The sequence below is a fragment of the Mycena indigotica genome (genome assembly GCF_014461135.1).
Source record: "Mycena indigotica strain 171206Taipei chromosome Unknown Mind.scaff0006, whole genome shotgun sequence".
NCBI lineage: Eukaryota > Fungi > Basidiomycota > Agaricomycetes > Agaricales > Mycenaceae > Mycena > Mycena indigotica.
The window spans coordinates 4,223,438-4,242,548 of record NW_023503005.1 but is presented as its reverse complement, the minus strand read 5'-3'; the positions used below and the strand labels follow the sequence as shown (position 1 = coordinate 4,242,548).

General features: G+C 50.1%; 8 protein-coding genes across 8 annotated transcripts; 3 read left to right on the top strand and 5 right to left on the bottom strand.

The window, feature by feature from the left end:
• Window positions 1–442: 442 nt before the first annotated feature.
• On the bottom strand, window positions 443–2,834 carry MIND_00776300 (SET domain-containing protein; the record flags this gene model as incomplete). The annotated part of the gene is made up of 4 exons (XM_037364451.1): window positions 443–1,278; window positions 1,328–2,363; window positions 2,411–2,650; window positions 2,697–2,834. 4 exons carry the CDS (start codon window positions 2,832–2,834, stop codon window positions 443–445), a joined length of 2,250 nt encoding a protein of 749 aa, XP_037220095.1.
• Window positions 2,835–3,089: 255 nt separating this feature from the next.
• Window positions 3,090–3,758, top strand: MIND_00776200 (uncharacterized protein; the record flags this gene model as incomplete). Its single annotated transcript, XM_037364450.1, has 1 exon — window positions 3,090–3,758. Exon 1 carries the CDS (start codon window positions 3,219–3,221, stop codon window positions 3,756–3,758), a length of 540 nt encoding a protein of 179 aa, XP_037220094.1. The 5' UTR covers window positions 3,090–3,218.
• Window positions 3,759–4,562: 804 nt separating this feature from the next.
• MIND_00776100 (uncharacterized protein) lies at window positions 4,563–7,142 on the top strand (the record flags this gene model as incomplete). The annotated part of the gene is made up of 16 exons (XM_037364449.1): window positions 4,563–4,649; window positions 4,714–4,747; window positions 4,807–5,126; window positions 5,177–5,291; window positions 5,336–5,418; window positions 5,474–5,509; window positions 5,556–5,628; window positions 5,678–6,005; window positions 6,048–6,126; window positions 6,181–6,373; window positions 6,417–6,456; window positions 6,508–6,658; window positions 6,702–6,743; window positions 6,795–6,865; window positions 6,912–6,990; window positions 7,035–7,142. The coding sequence occupies 16 exons, from the start codon at window positions 4,563–4,565 to the stop codon at window positions 7,140–7,142; spliced, it is 1,839 nt and encodes a 612-aa protein (XP_037220093.1).
• Window positions 7,143–9,641: 2,499 nt separating this feature from the next.
• On the bottom strand, window positions 9,642–11,566 carry MIND_00775900 (uncharacterized protein; the record flags this gene model as incomplete). The annotated part of the gene is made up of 11 exons (XM_037364448.1): window positions 9,642–9,713; window positions 9,760–9,906; window positions 9,956–10,008; window positions 10,057–10,115; window positions 10,169–10,335; window positions 10,381–10,611; window positions 10,660–10,816; window positions 10,866–10,978; window positions 11,028–11,169; window positions 11,212–11,253; window positions 11,304–11,566. 11 exons carry the CDS (start codon window positions 11,564–11,566, stop codon window positions 9,642–9,644), a joined length of 1,446 nt encoding a protein of 481 aa, XP_037220092.1.
• Window positions 11,567–11,758: 192 nt separating this feature from the next.
• MIND_00775800 (uncharacterized protein) lies at window positions 11,759–12,675 on the bottom strand (the record flags this gene model as incomplete). The annotated part of the gene is made up of 4 exons (XM_037364447.1): window positions 11,759–12,052; window positions 12,105–12,226; window positions 12,276–12,401; window positions 12,453–12,675. The coding sequence occupies 4 exons, from the start codon at window positions 12,673–12,675 to the stop codon at window positions 11,759–11,761; spliced, it is 765 nt and encodes a 254-aa protein (XP_037220091.1).
• Window positions 12,676–13,717: 1,042 nt separating this feature from the next.
• On the bottom strand, window positions 13,718–16,296 carry MIND_00775700 (uncharacterized protein; the record flags this gene model as incomplete). Its single annotated transcript, XM_037364446.1, has 3 exons — window positions 15,811–16,296; window positions 14,639–15,754; window positions 13,718–14,587 (listed from the first exon to the last, which is right to left on the bottom strand). Exons 1-3 carry the CDS (start codon window positions 16,273–16,275, stop codon window positions 13,718–13,720), a joined length of 2,451 nt encoding a protein of 816 aa, XP_037220090.1. The 5' UTR covers window positions 16,276–16,296.
• Window positions 16,297–16,320: 24 nt separating this feature from the next.
• On the top strand, window positions 16,321–17,279 carry MIND_00775600 (MYND-type domain-containing protein; the record flags this gene model as incomplete). The annotated part of the gene is made up of 4 exons (XM_037364445.1): window positions 16,321–16,721; window positions 16,770–16,836; window positions 16,881–17,178; window positions 17,224–17,279. Exons 1-4 carry the CDS (start codon window positions 16,381–16,383, stop codon window positions 17,277–17,279), a joined length of 762 nt encoding a protein of 253 aa, XP_037220089.1. The 5' UTR covers window positions 16,321–16,380.
• A 153-nt stretch (window positions 17,280–17,432) lies between these two features.
• MIND_00775500 (uncharacterized protein) lies at window positions 17,433–19,025 on the bottom strand (the record flags this gene model as incomplete). The annotated part of the gene is made up of 11 exons (XM_037364444.1): window positions 17,433–17,721; window positions 17,774–17,843; window positions 17,889–17,938; window positions 17,990–18,110; window positions 18,161–18,316; window positions 18,363–18,410; window positions 18,466–18,527; window positions 18,572–18,646; window positions 18,694–18,759; window positions 18,808–18,877; window positions 18,929–19,025. 11 exons carry the CDS (start codon window positions 19,023–19,025, stop codon window positions 17,433–17,435), a joined length of 1,104 nt encoding a protein of 367 aa, XP_037220088.1.
• Window positions 19,026–19,111: the final 86 nt, after the last annotated feature.

Here is a 19,111-nt window from a genome sequence, read left to right as displayed (position 1 = left end):
ATAACCTTGAAGATAGGTGGAGCTGCCGGCAGTAGCTGTGAAGGATAAGCAGCTGGTTTGCCAATGCAACCCTAACAAGATAACAGTCTCCATAGGTAGAGTCTCTGATGATTTTGTTCCAGCGCTAACCATGTTCGCCCCTCATCAACCCGTCTAAAACAGTGTGCGATGGCGCTTTAGTTCACTCCAAATTTGAAGACAACCAACTCTCTACACTGGCACAAAATATGTTGCTTTGTAAGTACGGTATTAGGTGGTACACGTAGGTAGGTTTGGAAGAGGGCTTAGTATAGCTGAAACAGCTAGATAACAGCAGCGTGAAAGCGCGGCGACAACAGGGATACACAGTTTGCAAGACAAGTGGGAGATGTGTGTTCAATGATATATGGTCATGCAAAAGACGGGAAAGGGGGAAGTTATTAACGGTGGAAGTGAAAGACGGTTATGATGCCAGACTGTAGAACATGCTTGGATCCGGTAACTCGCTTCGAGCTTGGAGAATACGCAACGCGCGATCCCGTGCCGTACTGATTGAGTTTTGGTTGGTCTCATCAGCCCCATTGATTGGCTGGGTCTCGTCTTCCTCGACAATGACTTGATTATCCACGGCAAAATCAAGCGCTCCGGGGTCGATTGCTCGGTGAATGTCACGCTCAGCATACATGTTGTTGCGATGTGAAGTTGAAGGTGCAGTATTTGAGACCTCTTCTCGACGGACACTCGCTTCATTCTGATAGGAAGCTGTACTCAGTCGGACAGGCGGTCGTCCAAGCGTGCGTATCGCAATGGGCATTGAGCCAACCATTGCTGGAGGCGCTGGCGCGTCAAAGTCTTCTTCGTCGGATAGCTGCTCGCTTCGATTGCTAACAAACGCCGTCCACTCAGAGCTGCCCTTCTTCCAAGCGTGGCGGTGACTCGGCAGGCCTGCAGCGACGAGTCTGAGGATTTCGCGGTCTCGCGAGTCGTAATCTTGACCATCGAGATTGTCGTCGTCGTCGTCGCTTCCCTCATTCTGCCGCTGAGAAACATCAGGGAGATCATTCAGCGGTCGAAGTGGACTTCGTCGGGGCTTCATATGTGAAAGAAGGGGGAGAGAGGCAGGACGTAACGCTGCAAACGATTGGGGTAGACCAGCAGAATCCTTGAGAGGCTTGTTGTTACCAGAGGTTCGACGAGGTTGGGAAGGTCGAGGTTGCGGTGGTCCTTCGATAAGCGTCATCACCGTTCCCTCCGTCACCTCGCTTTCTTTGTTATCTGTGTCGAGGTCAAACATCATTTCTGGAACAACGTTAATAACACGATCCAAAATAGGAATTGACCGCCTCACCGTCGCCGTCATTCGTGATCCTACGCGTCTCCTCTTCCTTTTCTGGAATTGTAACCACTGCAGGCTGAGATTGAAATGTGACCATCTTCTTCTTGCCCTTCCCATTTGTCTTGGGTACTTGACCATTCGTTGAACTTTCTGCCACCGTGTTCCCACGACCATTTACACTACTTGGCCCTGCGACTGCTGTCGAAGGAGGTTGTTGTACTGCTGGCGCAACTGAATTTCTTGCCTCCTCAGCTGCTCGTTTTCGTGCCATCTCTTCTTCGATCTGGAAATACCGGTAACTTGCCGCGGTATTCATATTTTCGTCCATTCGCCGAGGAATGTCAAGCAAATTAGCTTCACCGTCGAAAGCACGGCCAGGTAATTGCGGCTGAGAGACGGAGTTGGCAGTAAGAGTGGGTGAGGATCCGGCTAGCGAGTCGAGAAGAGTCGACACAGGTGACGTCGGCTCTTGTTGGTGCTGTTGAGCGCGTGGGTAATGCATTCCGCTGGCCACCAACGATGCGGAAAGGGCGGACATTGACGTAGGGAGGTTCTGGCGAACAGACGCCACTGGCATTGGGGTGAAACCGTAGTCCGCGGCCCCAGAAGAGGTCGGGCTTGATGGAGTACCTATTCCAGAACCACTTGTAGGAGAACGGGGTGAGGCCAGCGCCATCGAATCAGCTTGTTGCACGTTTTGCATGCCTTCTCGAAATCGAGTATATATCGTCTCAACCTGACGCCTCAGTACCGCTTCTGATCGCAGAAGCTCCTCCGTTTTGGCACGGATGAAGGCAGCGATTTCGTCCTCTGCTGTCGAGCGCCAACTGTCGGACTGAACTTCGGCGATGGACGAAAGATGTGCAAAAGCGGAATTTCCGGGGGTGAAGGGCGGGGGGAGGAAGAGAGGGGAGAGGTGTTCGAGGTAAGCTCGCGTGGGTTGTTCTTGTTGAGGAACTGAGGGAGACACAGGTGGAACCTGGACGGCAACAGAAAAGAGTGGCGAGTACTCTGATGACGTTTCAATTCGCGAAATATCATCCCCGGTCTCAAATGGAGTAAGTTTTTGAGGCAAATAGAGTCAGAATGGCTCACCAGACACTGTTGATGGACCTCAATCCAACCAGTCGAGGATTTGAGTACATCTTGTTCAACCCAGTCCTCTGTGGGCAGTAATGGCCCATCACGACTGTCACCATCGAGAGGAATGACTTGGTGCACTCGATACGCTAAGACCTGGCAGACGAGGCAAGTGACTGAAGTGCATCGCGTTCGGCGATTGCGCGACACGGCTGCGGAACGCGACCGAACCCGCGCGGTCAGCTGTAGGTGTCTCTGAATAGCCTATTAGCAGGTAGTTGAGGCCGGAGACGGGACACACAATGGATATACCCTCATCTCCAACATAAACTGGAACAAAATCGACCGAGCAAGGAGGTGGGCTGTTCGTTGTCGGGGTCGCGGTAATCCTCACATTCAGACAGCTACATGCGTAGGCTGAGGTGGGGCCACTGGGCATGGCGCAGGAGGGGACAACGTCGTCGACGAGAAGAGAAATTCAAAATGTCACATTGTCACATTCATGCGTTTTTTTTTTCTGAAAGAAAATGTTAATTTTTCGTATGCGCTTTGGGACGGAGGATCGTCATCCGACCATCTCGCAACAAATAAAAAGACACACTGAGCTCTGAACTGGATGTAAATACTGTACCCATTGCAATCAAGCTAGTCGTTGCGATTGTTGTCACATCTTGATGTGATTCAAACAACTTGTGCAAAGCCCTTTCCATGGCTGCTTCAAGTCAAAGCCCAATCTCGAGTCTCCCAAACGAGCTCCTCTGCTGAATTTCACTACGGAACCCGCGTATCGGTCTCCGCGGCGAGTCAACGTCAACCACTCTTCATGGATGATTGTTTCGGTCAGCAGACTTTGGCGCCAACTTGCTGTGTCGTTTCCGTCACTCTGGTCAACTATCATATTGTACTCTCAACTCACCAGGCCAATCTGCAACAACGCTCTATCTGGGAGACGCAACTCCTACGATCTGCAGATGCACCACTCGATGTTATTCTCTCGATGGCCAAACCATATTCTTCCTCACCGGCCTGGGGCGAGAACTTTGTGAAGATGGTTGAAGCTTTTGTAGCTTCGAGTCCTCGCTGGAGAAGCTTCCACATCATAACCAACAGCGCATGGCCGCCATTTCCGTCCTTCCAATCTATCCAGTTGCCGTTATTCGAGGAAGTGACGTTTGACGGAAATGCAGGTGGTCGACTTTATAAACTGGGCTGGGATATTCCGTTGAACAACTCTTCAAAACTACGTCATGTTGTTTTAGGTCTACCTAGAGCCAACTCCTTCTCTTGCGACAAGCTGCCTTGGTCTCAGATTCGGACACACAAGGCAACATATCCAGCAATTGCTTCAGAGGCTCGTGAGTGATACGATCATGGACTTTTAAAATTCTTTTTACACCGGCGCTTAATAATTTACATGTGCATGGAAACGTCAGCCGTGTGGTTCCGTTTCTCGAACGTTCAAAATGCTCACTTGTCTCCCTTACCCTTTCCGAGTGTGATAGTCCAACGCAGGAGATAACTGAGGTTCTTCTTGCGGTATCGCCGACGCTCAAGCATTTGGCTTTGAAGATCACGAGTCAGCTTTTTCAACAAATCTAGACATGCCCCACGTCTAGGGTCCTCAGAGCTTTAGCCTTCTCTCCCTCAGACAACCTCTGTCCCCATCTCCACTCTCTTGCTTGGTCCAACCCGCCCCATTATTTTGACCGTGACCTCTTCTTGGATGTCATTCAATCTCGCTGGAACGTTCCATGTGGCCTGAATGTTCAACGTCTTCGTCAAGTGACCCTGTATCTCGATAGTCGGCTAACCTTGAAGGGAAAGGAGTGGTATATAATGAGAAGCGAGGGACTGGATATAAACGTTGTGACTTCATCGCGAGCAGCGCATGAAGTCAAGAAATGGCGGGACTCGGAGTACTTTGAAACATAGTTTTATGCCGTGCTCCAAAGTATCTTTTCTTGGCCGACATCATGGGCACCTCCCAGAAATTGCATTCTCCACGTCCCTGACAAGACTGCCTCCGTTTATTAGTAAGTCTCTTTCACTCTGGATTCCTGAAAGTTCGATTAAAGTTGAGGCCCCTGATCAAACTCGCCGTGACACAGCTGTCGCGTCACGTCACACCTTCGGGACAATCGCTTGCCGCACTCTCCCTTGCGCCACCATGTCTACCCAAGCTGCCGCTCCTGCGACACAGGGCCAGCAACGAGAGGAAGAGTCTACTTTCCGAAAAATATTAGGCGTCGCACAGGTCAGCAGCGCGTCTATCTAACGTTGGGGTCATCATCTGTTCTCAATTACTTCTACTATATTAGCAAGCCTTCATCTTCTGGACAATATCCCAACTAGGTATGCACCTTCTCCCGTGGTCTACAATTCAAAAAAGGCGCTTATAACAAGGATTCTAGCGTCCAAGTATCTATTCAGCGCTGGCCCCAAAACCTCCACACCCGCGCAACCTGCAACCACGGGTAGCGATGGCGCGCCGGTCGAAGCCATAGACCCACGTCTTCTACCTCCGGTCAATGTGAATCTTGCGGCAGGCTGGGGCCTGGGCCAAGAATTCGCCATGCACGTCTATTTTACGACAACACCATTGCGGGAAGACGAGTTCTCTTCAAAATGGTTGTCGGCCTACTCTGGACTGCCCAATTTCGTATGGGAGAATATTACGTTTGGAGACTATAATGATGCCAGGGTGGTTAGCCTGGATGTGAACTTTCCATTGGTACGTATATTGCAAGACTTGTGTCGTGATTATCTCAGACGATTGCGCAGAGTGTACGCCATAATGGATCTTTGTGGGCGGACGTCTATCTCTCTAAGAACGGTGCCAACCCCAATCCGAACCACGAAAAATTCAACGCTAACGACATTCACCATACCCGCAAACGTGCGCAAGCGTTCTCCCTGTTTATGGTGTCTTATGGCCTTCAGTTCTTACGCCATATCTCCCTCGAACTAAGATAAGGAGAGTGAAGAGCCTTTTGAGCTCCAACACCACAGAGGAACTTGAGGAGGTGCACAATCAGCCTCTTAGATTCCTGTGTCATTGCTTATCATAATGCTCTCTAGGAAGAACCAGATGTGATAATTCCTCACTGGAGTCCTGTGAGCCGTTTTTTGAATTTGCCTCCGCTGCTGACATCAAGCGTAGAATGTTACATTAGCCCTCGTATCTGATGATGTTGCGCTGCCTTATGGGACCCTTCCACCGCCCTTGCGCGAGCGTAGGCACCAAATTACTCCCCTTCTCTCTCTCGCTCAAAAACACTTCAGACATTCAACTCGTTCCTGAATCCCGAGATCAAACAGGGCGTGTTGGTTTCTACAAGCCTATCGTCTTTCCCAATGAATTCTGGCATCTTCGAGCCCATTATATCGAAATCAACTCTACGACGACCTCGCTTCCTGTGCAAATCGTATTTCAGCCTATGTCGTACTTCAAGTTCCAGATATTCGCTAGCATGACTCATGGCTTTGCGGAGGCTGCGAAGCAGCAAGGTGGTGCCGGTTCGGCGGAGCTGGACGAGGTCAAACGGATGCTATTGGAAACCAATCCTTGGTTCCTTGCGTTGACGGGTTTGGTCAGTGTGCTGCATATGGTGTATGTTAAGGATTGTTTCTCTTCTTTTACTCATGTTCGCAGGTTTGAAATGCTCGCGTTCAAATCGGATGTCTCGCATTGGAGACAAAAGAAGGAAATGGTCGGAGTATCCGTGCGGACGGTAAGCGCCAGTTGGAATATTTCGAATGCTTAGCCATCTTGACCTGTCAACCAGATCATCACCAACGTTTTCGTCCAAATTGTCATTCTCCTTTATCTTATCGACAACAATGAGAACACGAGCTGGATGATCCTATTTGGTTCTGGCATGGGCGTTTTGATAGAAGCTTGGAAGATCACCAAGGCCGTCGATATCAGCGTGGTACCATCGACAGGCTCTGTGATCCCATACAAGCTGGATATCAAAGGTCAGTTTCTCTTGCGCCGTGTCCATCCATTCATTTGCCGTAGACAAGCACGTGTTGAGTGAAGATGAGAAGAAAACACAAGAGTTCGTTTTGCATTCTTAACTCGATATGACAAATAGCTGACCAATGGTTAGATATGACAAACTTGCGTTCCGCTATGTGTCCTACGTGACAATCCCGCTGCTCGCAGGCTATACCGTCTACTCTCTAGTTTACGAATCACATCGTGGCTGGTACAGCTTCATCATCTCGACGCTTACGTCATTCGTCTATATGTTTGGCTTCGTTAGTCCACTTGTTTGAATCTTCGCTGTCTAACATCGTCCAGGCCCAGCTCGTACCTCAATTGATTATCAACTACAAGCTGAAGGTAACGCTACGCTCTCTCCTTTATCCCTTTGGCTGATCATTCGTTAATCAGAGTGTTGCACATATGCCCATGAAAGCCATGATCTATAAAACACTCTCCACCGTAGTGGATGACTTCTTCGCGTATGATGCTTTTCTCACCCTACTTGCTGATTCCGACCTTGCATAGATTCTGCATCAAAATGCCTTTCCTCCACCGCCTAGCCTGTTTCCGGGACGACGTCGTGTTCCTAATCTTCTTGTACCAGGTATATATTTCCCTTAACCATTGACGCCAGACTAACTTTCTCAGCGATGGATATATCGCATCGATCCAAAGCGCATCAACGAATATGGACAAGTTCTCGCAGGAGACGTCGACAAAGCCGATGCCCAGGGTGAGACGAAGAAGACACGGTAGTACTGGATCGCAGTCTAGCTTGTAGCAGATGCGGTTATATCGGGACTAGTGGTAGTATACATACGTCTTAGTTCTCCTGTGTGATTATATAATATGTCCCTTCCAGAACCTAAAATGGCAACTTTGGTTCATAATCGGCAAATCCTGATGGGAGTACTCCTAGTGGCTTGAGTGCTAGGGGAGTTGCTTCAAATCATTATATCCACAGACATGCCAATAATATTTAGCAAGCGGTTCACCGACTCCTCCAGAGAGCCGCTCGCATCCAACCGCTTCGTCACGACAATGATATTATCCCCTTCGGATGGCTCAATCAAGATGTTCTCATTGACGAGTTTCCTGGCGATTTCTAAGTCCATTAGTTTCGTCTTGGACGCCCGTTCTTGACTGACAACGCGCTGCTCCAGAACCGCCAACTCGCAGTGGACGTTGATCCAGAAGAGCGGGATGTTACTGTCGCGCACAATGTCGAGATGCTCGCGGAGGCAGGCTGTGTCCCGGCCACCCCCGTCTTCGGCTAAACATGCGGTCATGAGGATGATGTTGCCTCCGAGCGCTAACTCCCGGATGACCTGGAAGTAGGGGGCCCGGAGAAGTCGACGGAGCCTGTGGTGCGCATCGCTGCGATCCGGAATAAGCGCGTGGACGGGGTCAATCAGGAGGTGGTTATCGACGAGCCGTGTCCTCTCTCGTGGGAGGACCGTCTGCAATTGTCGCAGGATTGTGTACTTTCCAGTGCCGGGGAAACCGTTCAATACAACAACAAATCCGCCATCAAGGCTTGTAGCGGGAGTTAAGGCTTCCATTGAGCTTCAAGTAGAGGCGAAAGCGACCTAAGGTAATGGATGGGACAAACCACGAACATATCATGTGACCATGTAAGTATTTGACAACTTCTGCTAGTATTCAACACGCAATTATGAAGGCTATCGTGGATACCAGTGCTCGTCTCACCAATCGATCGCGGCTAACAAGGTGGCTAATAATATATAGCCACTGGCTATATGAAAAGTTGCCAATGTTGTGCAGCACTGCCTCGTTCAAACATGCAATTCACCTCACCGCTCGACATTCGTGTACTTGAGCCTCTTGACAATACATAGCTCAATACCCTTACTCCAAGTTTTCCGTGCTTTCACCCTTATCCCCCGTAATTCCCGGGCCGGAGAGATGCAGTATCGTGCTGCTCGGTTGTGCAGCCGATTGGGATGCAAACAAGAGTGTAGTGACTTCAGGCTGGGCTTTCGAATGCCAGGATTCGGCTGGACGAGATAGTCCAAGGGAGACTCGTGCAACAATGAGAGTCGGCGCGATACCCTGACAAGTGGTTAGTTGTAGACTTCTAGCATTTTCAGACAAACCGTCATCTGGGCGACTATCGCCTGTGGGTATCCGTCGTTGAATGTGTGGGAGAGGAGGAAAATCAGGTAAGCCGTGACAGTCGCGGAATAGAGCACGGCGGATTCGACGACCATCTCAATGACCAACCCATATCCTCGAAGGGTGTTTTTAGCCATTCTTGTCACCCAAACGATGCGGAATATGATCAGCAAGGTGCATAAAAGGGTTGTTGCCAACGAGAGACCACAATAAGGTGTCGCAAAGTCGATAAAAGCACCACGATCAAGATTGGGATGCAGCGTGTAGCGTGCTTGTTCCTCGACACTCATGTATCCCAGTACTATAGAAATGCCTTCAATCGGAGAATTTTCTCGCCATAGGGTTTGCTTACCGGCACCAGCGATAGTGGAAAGGATAGGGATGACGACAACTCTCCAATCCCGGGCCCATACCGTCCAACATCTCCAAATCTGTCGCTGTGATTAGAATTTAGCGACTTCAATGTTGAGCCACATACGAGAATGGAATCTGCGAGAAGAGTGTTGGTGGTGAAAACGACGGCAGAAAGAGTTTCAATCCATAAAGGAGCGACAAAGAGGTATGAGATGGTTTCGAGCGGGCTGTCTCCGTGATCGATGAAAGCCCTCTTGATGAGCAGCCAGCGAAGGGCGGCGTGAATTGACGACAAAATGTACATCGCGAATACAGCAGGATAAAGCCGAATGTGCTTCGCCGCAAGTTTTGGCTTGAATACTAGGATCGGTTAGGGCTGTGGAAATAAGACTTGGGCAAGGAAACCTCACTAAACGCAGATATTGTAGCAAAAAACAGGACCGAATATATTCCTGTTGGGGTCCCATGAAGTTCTGAGGGAGAGTTGGCTGGACTTGCTCACCATACATGAACAGTTCCAATAGAGTAATCTGGAGGTAAACAGAACGAACAGGGAGGAAAGCAGCGAGAGAAGGCATGGCTGCAAGAACGACAGTACCGTCCTCCACAAGACTACGGTGTTTAAAAACGATCATGGGAATCACAGACGACGCTTTATGCTCCAATAGGAAACAGAAATCTAAGCGCCTCGGTACCAAGATGAGACCGTAACTAAAACGGACTGAGACGCTTCGATTTTGGATTCGCGGGCTGCATCTGATACAGCTAGAGAAACGGCTCGTTCGCTACCCAATGTTCAACAATGGTCTTTGCTAGGGCGGGTTGATCTTTCACTGTCTGGGGTGTGTTAGATGTGATGATGTAGCGGACTGGAAGCACATACGAAGTGTCCAGCCTCGCGAAGAAGGATAAGAGTGACATTTCCGGCACCCAAACCCGCGCTGCGGACGGTTCCAGCTTCTTCAGATGGCCACGGAAGTTCAGGGGCTGTGTTGAATTCGTCACGGAAGGTTGTTGGGAGAAGGTTAAGCTATAAATAGGGTCAGTTGAATAGAAAAAGAGGCAGCAAAAGTCGTAACGAATGACACGGTTCCCGGCCAAGGGCAGTTCGCGTCTTGCATGCCAATGTAATCTGGACGATGAATAAACATTGGGTGGGTCTGAACAACCAAACACTGACGGAGTAAACGTATACCCGCAGCAATCAATGGCGGGTACAAGAGATGATGCTGTTGTATGCTGGGAAAGGAGATGAGCAAGTGCTTCTCCCGCTGGTGAGTGATTGTTCCTACAGATCTCCGGCCTCATGAAACTCAGCGTTCACTTGCATATTGATGGGAACATATTCCAGATGCGAGGGGACGCCTAGTGTTTGACGAGTATCGGAATCGTTGAGTGCCTTGAATATCCAATTGAACTCGGGATGGCAGGCATCTGGAGCGTCGTTTTGGGGTATGCACTGTGGCAAGAGTTGGAGTCGATCATACTAGCGCTAGATGCCAACCTTCCGTCGTATATCTTCTTGTACAGTTCCGTGAAGGTCCGCATTCAAGCCGTCGTAGCATAGCTTTGAGGAGGCAACACGGTTTTTCACTGTTGGCTCTTGGAAAGCGAGCTCGATGCTGTCAAGACATTTGGGTAGCAAGGAGTAGAGTCGGTCACAATCAGTGGTGTTATATATGTGGTGGTCGGAACAGCGATATTGCAGTAGCCACGAAAAATGAGCTCTTGGACTCTGACGTCATTGTTCAGTATTGGAGATTTAACAGTGAGGAGTGCAGACCGTAAAGGGATTACTGAGAATGAGTGCATCCAGATTGATGTGAACCCGCTTGTAGGAGTTCTTTTCCAAGATGCGTTGATTTTCTTCGTGAATGACGATCGCGATATGGGGGACATATACACCTCCATACGATCCTCCAGACACGAAGAACTTGTTGCTGTTTTGTGGTCAGTAGGACTGGAGGAACCTCTTGGTATATTACTCACCCGGAAAGGTGTGGGAAGAGCACAAAGAACTTCTGCAAAAAGTCGTAGGCGTCGAGAGCAGCGGCGTGACTGCTGTTGACTCGAGAGCCGTATGAAAATCCCGCTCCGATAGGCTTATGACCGCCATGAGTGGCTGACTTCAAGCTGAGAGGTGTCGCGTACGTGGTCAAGCGCGATCAGATTGTGTTTTTGAGTCCACCGATTTGGATTCTCGGATAGGCCATGTTCAGTGACGAGACATGCTGACTGTCCGAAGAGAGGATTCATCAGTCCACTGGTTCCCGGTCCCCCACCGACAGTAAGTCTACGACTGTTAGCGCGTTGGATGAAAAGGTGAGCTCTTTACATAATTGGTGCATCCCATGGGTCCTCCTCCGCTTCAAAGTACCTGAATGCTTCTCTCAGCGCATCGTAGGGCGAACGAACGTGTTCTCGCACCAAAAAAAAGATCGTTTAGGAGACTGTTCGCTGTCCCCCGCTAGACCTATATGACCAGAATGCGAGACGGAGCCACACAGGCGGCTTGTAGAGATATTGTGATAGAACTCTGGTGTACTTGGAGGTGTGTTGGTTGAAGAACTTGCAAGTCGTAGTTGGAACAACCCAAATACCAGCGTGAGTGAGACGACGGTCAGGATGTGATACCACCGACGGCGGTGGACTGATGAGTTGTTGCTAAACTGCGCTTGAGGCACCTTCATCGAGCTCGAGGTTCCTTCCAGAGCGCTGGGCGGCTAAGTTGCTTCCTGCTTCCATGCATCTTATGACGAGACGTCACAGGAGACGTCACAGTCACGGTAGAACGAAGTAAAGTCTGCCCGAACATCGGTGGTGCAAGCAAGTTGGCTACTCGCAACTGCTGAAGTTAATGGGATTTGATTATTACTCAAGTACTAGAAGCTAGCAATATCCAACTCGGGCTCCACGTATATGGTTAGATTGGGGCGAGGGGACCGCATCCTATTCATCTTTGCCCAGCCCTGAATAGCTCCATAGTCCCGACAGTGATGCACTATATCGTCGACCTCTATGGCTTCGGCTGCCTCCTCCGACCATTGCATCACAACAGCGGTAGTGTCTCCATGACACATCAGCGCCTGTCGAATGGCCCCGATGCAGTGTCGAATGTGGGTGTTGGGAATGTGCGGGTAGCCATGCCCTGGATGAAGTTGCTGCCGTATCATGTCCTGCGAGAATATGAGCGCTGAAAGTCATCTCAGTGGATTGCACAGCACAAACCAGACAATGCAGTTGGTGAAAGACCTCTAGAGAAATCAAGTAGTAGCCTGGATCGTTGTGGATGGGCCAGGTTGCGTTGGGCAGTTTTGCTGCCTCAGATTTCGGGATGCGGATTTCGGCGTCTGTGTGGTTAGTAGTCAAGAGCCAAAAAAGAAACATAAGCGGGCTCACGGGCGTAGAGAGCGGCCCATGCGTCGTCGACCGCTTTTGAGGGCTGTCGTTCGTAGATTTGAACATCTTCATTAATTCCACGTGAGAATTTGACCAGCTCATGCTTGATGGCAGATTGAGCGGGTGCTAGATTTTCGTGGTGCGTTAGTGACTTGATACTAGTAATCGCACGCTCACAGTATAATCCAAACTGTACGTCTAGAGCCAGAGGCGTAGAAAAATACTGCAACCACGCAAATCTAATGTTGACCAAGAAAGAGGTAATGAAGGCAACCCAGAAAAGATAGTTCCGCGCGCCGAAAGTTTGAAGCCTCGAGTCACGTCCGCGGCCTTGGGGCAACATGCCTTCACAAGAGTCAATTTCAGGGAGTTTGGCGTATGCATGAGCCATCTTGGGCATTGACCGTATGGTCTGATATTTCAAGTTTGCGGTCCCACTTTTGTAGATTTCGGGAGTGCTCGTAAGTACCGAGATGGCGGCAGTAGCTGTACCCTAAAATCATCTGGTTCTGCCGAGGTCCTGTTGCGAATCGTTGCTCACTATTCTGTGGCAGTACCTGTTGCACAGTGCGCATCCATCGGGCTGGAGTAGTATCAAATGGAAGCAACCAGATATAGAGCAACAAACGGCCTAGTTCATCGGCCGCGAAGCTGGTACCAGCGCTACATTTATTTTGGAGCGACCCATAAAGCAGCCCATCGAAAGGCACGAATAGTATCGGTCCAACCTGCGTTGTAACATGCGCGCCAGTTTCAGTTACGCCTTGCTTGCCGTGCTCGTAACACTCCAAGGTACCTGCTCGACTTCCTGCGACTTCTGTTGTTTAGACAAAAATTCCGTAGTGGCTTCTGCAACGACCATTCGTGAGCAATCTGCTCAGATTAGCCACAAATACTTACGCATGGAAAAACATTAGCCAACATTGTCGAGGCTGGGTCGCAGGTTGAGACCAATGCTCGCAGAGGAGAGCGTACTTCCGGTAACTGCAAAAGTTACTGCCGGACATCCGCTAACGTAGAGATTACAGGAGTTTTCTTCGCCAATTATAAGGACATTGACGATGACGAGCTTGAGTAAGTTGACAAGTCTGCACAAACTTGATGATTTCTGATTGCTTTTGAAGCCCCGAGCCAAAGGCCAGCGATAAGAGCTAATGCAGATATAATCATAGGTAGTTCATTGCTGTGGAATCTGGGGACACTATTTTATCGTTCGTGAAAGTTCGAAAAAAGAGGTGTGATCGTGAGATAGTATGACTCAGCAGTCCTCCCAGTTCTTTGCAATCATTAGATTTGGATACCAAGGGTAGATCCATATGCGACGAAATAACGATAATATGCCGGCCAGTACAGAATGCTATAGGATGCAACACAACAAATGCGACGAGTGCGAGAGGAAATGCAGGACAGAGAGAAAGAGAGATCGAAACAACGAAAAAAAACTACTTCTTGATCGCCCTCATTTGGTCTCGCAACTTGGCGTTTTGCTCTTGGAGCGAGTTAAGCTCCTCCAACAACGCCATGCTCTGTCCCTGCTCGGCCGTGCGCATGGCCTCGATGTCCTCCTGGGCAGTAGCAAGCGCGGCCTTGGTCTCTTCCAGCTGTTTCCTCAACACCTCTGGCGCTGAAGCCGCTTCTTCCGCCAACGCAAGCGTTTTAGCACTGAGCGCATTGTTTGCCTCTGTCAGTTGCGCACATGTGGCCGCTTGCTCTGCTGCCGCTGTCTCCATATCGACTTTCTCTTTCCGCACCCTCTCAATTGTGTTCGTCAGCCCGGCCACTTCATCTTGGAGTGCTGAAACACGTGTTGCCAGATCCATATTCCGCTCCTCCAGAATCGCAACTTGTTTCTGGTACACCTCCAAAGCCGTACTGCTCTCAGTAGCGAGCTTTTGCGCGCGCTCGGCGTTCTTCTTCAGCAAGTCGTGAGCCTGAGCAAAACGCACAAGACGTTCAATCAACGCCCGGTCATCGTTGACCAGCGCCTGGACCCGTTGCACGAAAGCATCGAGCGAGAATGACGCAGTACTGTTTGGAGAGGGTGATGATGGTGTCCGCGGGTCATACAGAGTCTTTAACGACCGAACATCGAGCTCCGAAAGCGAAGTTGGAGGGCCACTCGGATTGGGACTACTCGGTGAATTCGCTCCAGATCCAGCACGGAACCTCTGTGTTCCAAATTTGGCCGCCCTTGCTTCTGGAGATGGAAGAATCGCCCATACAGGCTGTAGGATTGCAAGCAGTTGTTTGTTGTCCCCAGAGAAATCACGCGGAGACGGCAAGGGAGAAAGAGCCGCTGGACGAATGTCCGTCTGAAAATGAACAGTCAGACGGTCATGATCGACACATCCAAGAACAAATACCTTGACCCGGAGTTCCATTGCTCGCGCCTCCTTCCTTGCTTCCTCACGTTCTCTACGTGCCTCTTCGATCTCCCGAGACAAAGTTTCTCGCTTGTCGAATCCAGCCCGTACATCATCCTCGAGTTTGCGTCGAGTGTTTTCCCAATCGGTTTGGGCCGCCGTCAACATCTCTATCTTGGTGGCCAGAGCCTGCAAATGAGATGCCAATGTCGACACAAACACAGGAATGGTGGGGTCCCGGGAGTATAGAGGGATGTTGTACCTGTCGACCAGGTCCTGTAAAGCCGATGTGCCGTCCTCAAGTTCTTCCTGGGCTCGTTTGAGGGCATTGGAATCCACCTCGCGCAGTCGCTCGGTTTCTTCTTGTAATTGAGCAAGATCTTCCAACCGCTGCTCTTCCAGCGTCATCTTTTCTCGCTCCCATTCTGCCCTTTCTTCCTCCCAGGCTGTCTTCTCGCGCGCATGGGCCTCTCCGTCAATCGTCTCCGATTCTAAAGCCGCAATGGTTTCTTCAGCCCGAGCCACCTGGGCGTCTGACGCTTCTTTCTCTGAGCGAGCAACAGAAAGTTCGCGAGCGAGCTCAGCTTGCTTGGCGCTTGACACCGCCAAAGCCTCTGTTGCTTTCGCTAACTTTTCCTCAAGCTCCAACACAGCTGCTGCCGGGGGTGCTTTGGCAGAGGTAGACGGCACTACGGTTTCCGCATGACCCGCAAAGAAATGTGCACCATCAAATCGCGGCTTTTGAGAGAGACTTGCACTAGCTGACGAACCAGTTGGACTGCGAAGTGTACCCGAAGGAGTATTGTAGCCTGAGTCGTTGTTGCTATCTGGCGCCATCTTCCGCTCCATAGATCGCACAGAGTAGCTGAGTACCCCGGCTCGGTGCTCGAGAAGGCGTTTGGTGATCTCGCTTGCACGATCGTTGATCCGTGCAAGGTCCCGCTCAGTCGTTTCGACGCGTTTGTTAGCCGCCTCTAGTTGCTCTTCTGCCTGTTTAGATCCATTCTTGCGGCCAGCGTTGACACGGTTAAGTGAATTAGCGGCGTCTCGCATCTTGGTGTCAAGGGTCAACTTCTTGGCCAACGCCGTCTGTCGGGAGACAAGGTCTTGTTGCTCCTACGAAATGCAATTAAAGCTCAGATTTGAGGAGCAAAGCACAATATACCACGCACTTTCTTGAGATCTTCGACTTCCTCTGAAGTCAGAATCTCGAAATCGCGACTATCCACCACTGCCTCGCTTGCGAGAAGACTGAGTAGTAGTTCGTCCCTGATATTGGAGGGCGGTTGTATGGCAGTCCTAGATGTCGATAGCCTCGTGGGTTGGTTCGCCACGCGGGAAAGTGACGACGGCAATTGTCTTGACGGTGAGCTTGACTGCGACCGTGCAGAAATGCCATTTAGCGCTCTCTGTACGGGTGCCGGTGACCTTGGTGAGTCAGGGTCATCTTGTCTGTCCTTCCGAAACGACAAAGCTGCAGTGGATGGTGGGGATGAAGATATTGTTGGAGAAGAGTCTGGCGGCCATGTTGGTGCTCCAGGCTTTAGGGGGAGATCAGAGCCCGGAGGGGGCGAGGTAGCACCATTCCCCGTCGCAGACGCGAGAAATCGACGGACACCTCCCCCAAAGCCATTCATCGCAGAAGCTAAGAATTGAAGTGTGACGTCGAGTCACGTGTGATCCTTCACTTTCCTCTTGCCATCGCCAAGAGCAAAAAGTTACTCCCAAGTTTCGGCGTTAGGATGAACGACGGCAATACTTTCGTCGCACCACTAAAGCTGTGTCAGGTCTGCAGCAAGCGCGGAGAGTTACGCCAGTGTGCCAACTGCAAGACCGTCCAATATTGCTCACGCGAGTGTCAAAAGGCTCACTGGCCAAAACATAAAGTTCACTGCAAACAATCACAACAACGTTCCGAGGAATTTGCCGCGTTCAAAGCTAGCAACCCTATATTTGCACAACATGTCCAATCACTTGGGAAGTTCTCCCAGATTTGGAGCGACGCTCTCTTTGGTTGGGCGGCTTGCGCAGTCGACCTAGCTGTCATCTTGAAGCAAGACCTCAATTACTTGGAAAAGCATAGGTATCATGCTCCTTTTATGGCGAACAGTGAGCTCAAAAGCTGTGCAAGTTTCTTCGTGACCATTGAGCGACGTTCCGACGTTGCAGCCAATGCACCTGTGAAAACTGCGTTTGAGGTTTGCTATGCGACACTATAACATCCTTCTTGAGCTAGCTCCAGGTAATCGACGCAGGTATGCGTGCCGACGAGGAGATTATGCTCGAATTCGAACGCATGGAACTGAAAACCGGCTTCACCGAACCCAAAAAGATGTTCCAGTCTCAGAAAGCGAACCCGTATCTTCTGCGGATGGTCGTCGTTCAGCCCTCGCTTTGTCTCTCCATATACTTATCGGAGTTGATTCCCAGAATTATGCCCTCTGAAAACATTATATCTTGGGCAAACGACAAGATATTATCCTCGACACTAGCGGCGCTTTGGCTACAATCATGTCGAGATAGCATCCGGATAGGCAACAGTCTGTGCGGATTGAAGAACGTCTCGATTTTCTAACATATTCTAGCTTCGGGTCATTTGAAGCTGGTCAAGGACGTGAGACAGGCTATCGGGGTTGATTGATTCAAGTGTATCACACCATACGGGCAACTTGACTGACGAATCTCAACTTGTACCCGTTTCGATGAAGTACCCAAGGTCCACAACTCCTTCGTTTACTCTTACTAGTACATCTGTGACTTACACAACTCCTCCTTACTCTTCGTCGTCGATCAGCTAATCACTTTCTCGTTCCTGACCACTTCGTCTTTCTAGATACGCACGATCACCACTCATCCGATTCACACTCGTCGACTGCCGCTTAGAGTGCAAATATCTCTCTGAATTATCTGCTTCGATAACGCGGCCGTCTGCAAACAAAACTCCCGTGGTGGAGAGCATATGCATCGAGGGAACGTCGAGCCTATTAGGGTCACTAGCAGTGTCTTCAGACAACGGGTTGGGAAGAGACCGGATGTTGATGATCATGCGGGAGACGGCAATGCATGAAATGGCCGAAGTGGGTCTAGACAGAGTCAGATAAGCCGGGTGGCAGTTGCCGTCGTGTAGAATCCCACCCTAGAAGAATGGCGCGATAGAAGGATCCGAAAGAGAGCTCGTAGAGCAGCGCATTGGTGAGGGTGAACGCTAAACGGACATAAGTCGAGGTGGGCGCAACATAGAGTAACTCACTGAATACAAACGCAAAGTATATGAGGGAGTCGCGAGCCAGAAGATCAAGTCTATATATACCAAGGTCAAATAGGGTTGTGATATTTCTATAAAAGGCCCACGTCGGATTCCTAGATTGACGTGGGGTGAAGCTGGCACCTTGGAAGACGCGACTGAAAAAAGGCAGAGATGACAGGCCCGGGGGTGGAGCAATCTTCACGAGGGTCAGAATTAGAATAACAACTGGAGAGCGGTCAATATGGTGGAAAGCTGGGAACGAGGGATATAGCAACATTCGAAGCAAACTGGCGCAATCCACGTTCCACTGGCATAATTTTTGAGCAATGGGGAACGAGCCTCTAATCCGCAACCAAGGGGGGACGGCTGGGAGGCTCCTTGGGTGTTGATGCTAACAAGAACGGAGCACGCGACGACAGCAGTAAATTCCACTGGACTGATTTTAAGAAATGGTGAAGATAGTTTCGAAGAGTTTACCGGTATACAAGCTGAGAAGTACGAAGAGCATCACTTTACTGTTGTTGTCTATGAAAGGCTGCATGAGATTGCTATGTCCCGATCGTGGAAGAAAGAAACCGACAAATCGCCCACAAACGAATGACCATCAGGGCTTGCGCGACGAGGATTGCCAGACGAGCCGGTCTACATAAGTTCAGAAAGAGAACTCCATGATAGCCACAGCGTACATTACTTGCCAAATACCATAGACATCGCAGAACTCTGCTGACATTCCAGGATAGTCACCCACAATGAATTGAAGACTGCTAGCCAGTAAGCGATGAGAGATGGTATGTAGGTATGTGCTCACATTAAAAGGGCTCGCGCAATATAGCGGTTGATAATAAACAGGACTTTAGGCAATCTCCATCGCAGTCTATTCAACGCGTCAACTTCCGGGGAGAAACGACAGGCGAACACGTACGACCAGACTCGTTCCACCTCCTCGTCGAATGTGGTAAAGAGTTCATAAACCAGCAGTGTCGTCGTCGCGTCTGAGGATTTTTCAGCCATATTTCCGAGTAATCCTCAATTGAAACGCCTACACATAACATAGTTCTGGGTCAATGTAAGAAGAACATACTCCTCTGCGTCCTGGGGTGAATACTGGCTGGCATTGAGAGCCAGCGCAGGGCCTCGCATGGGCGGAAGCAAGCAACAGACAGCCGGAGCACGCTATTTTTCTCGAGATAAGGCACGCCACCCTGTGGGGAAGTCTTGCTTGCTGA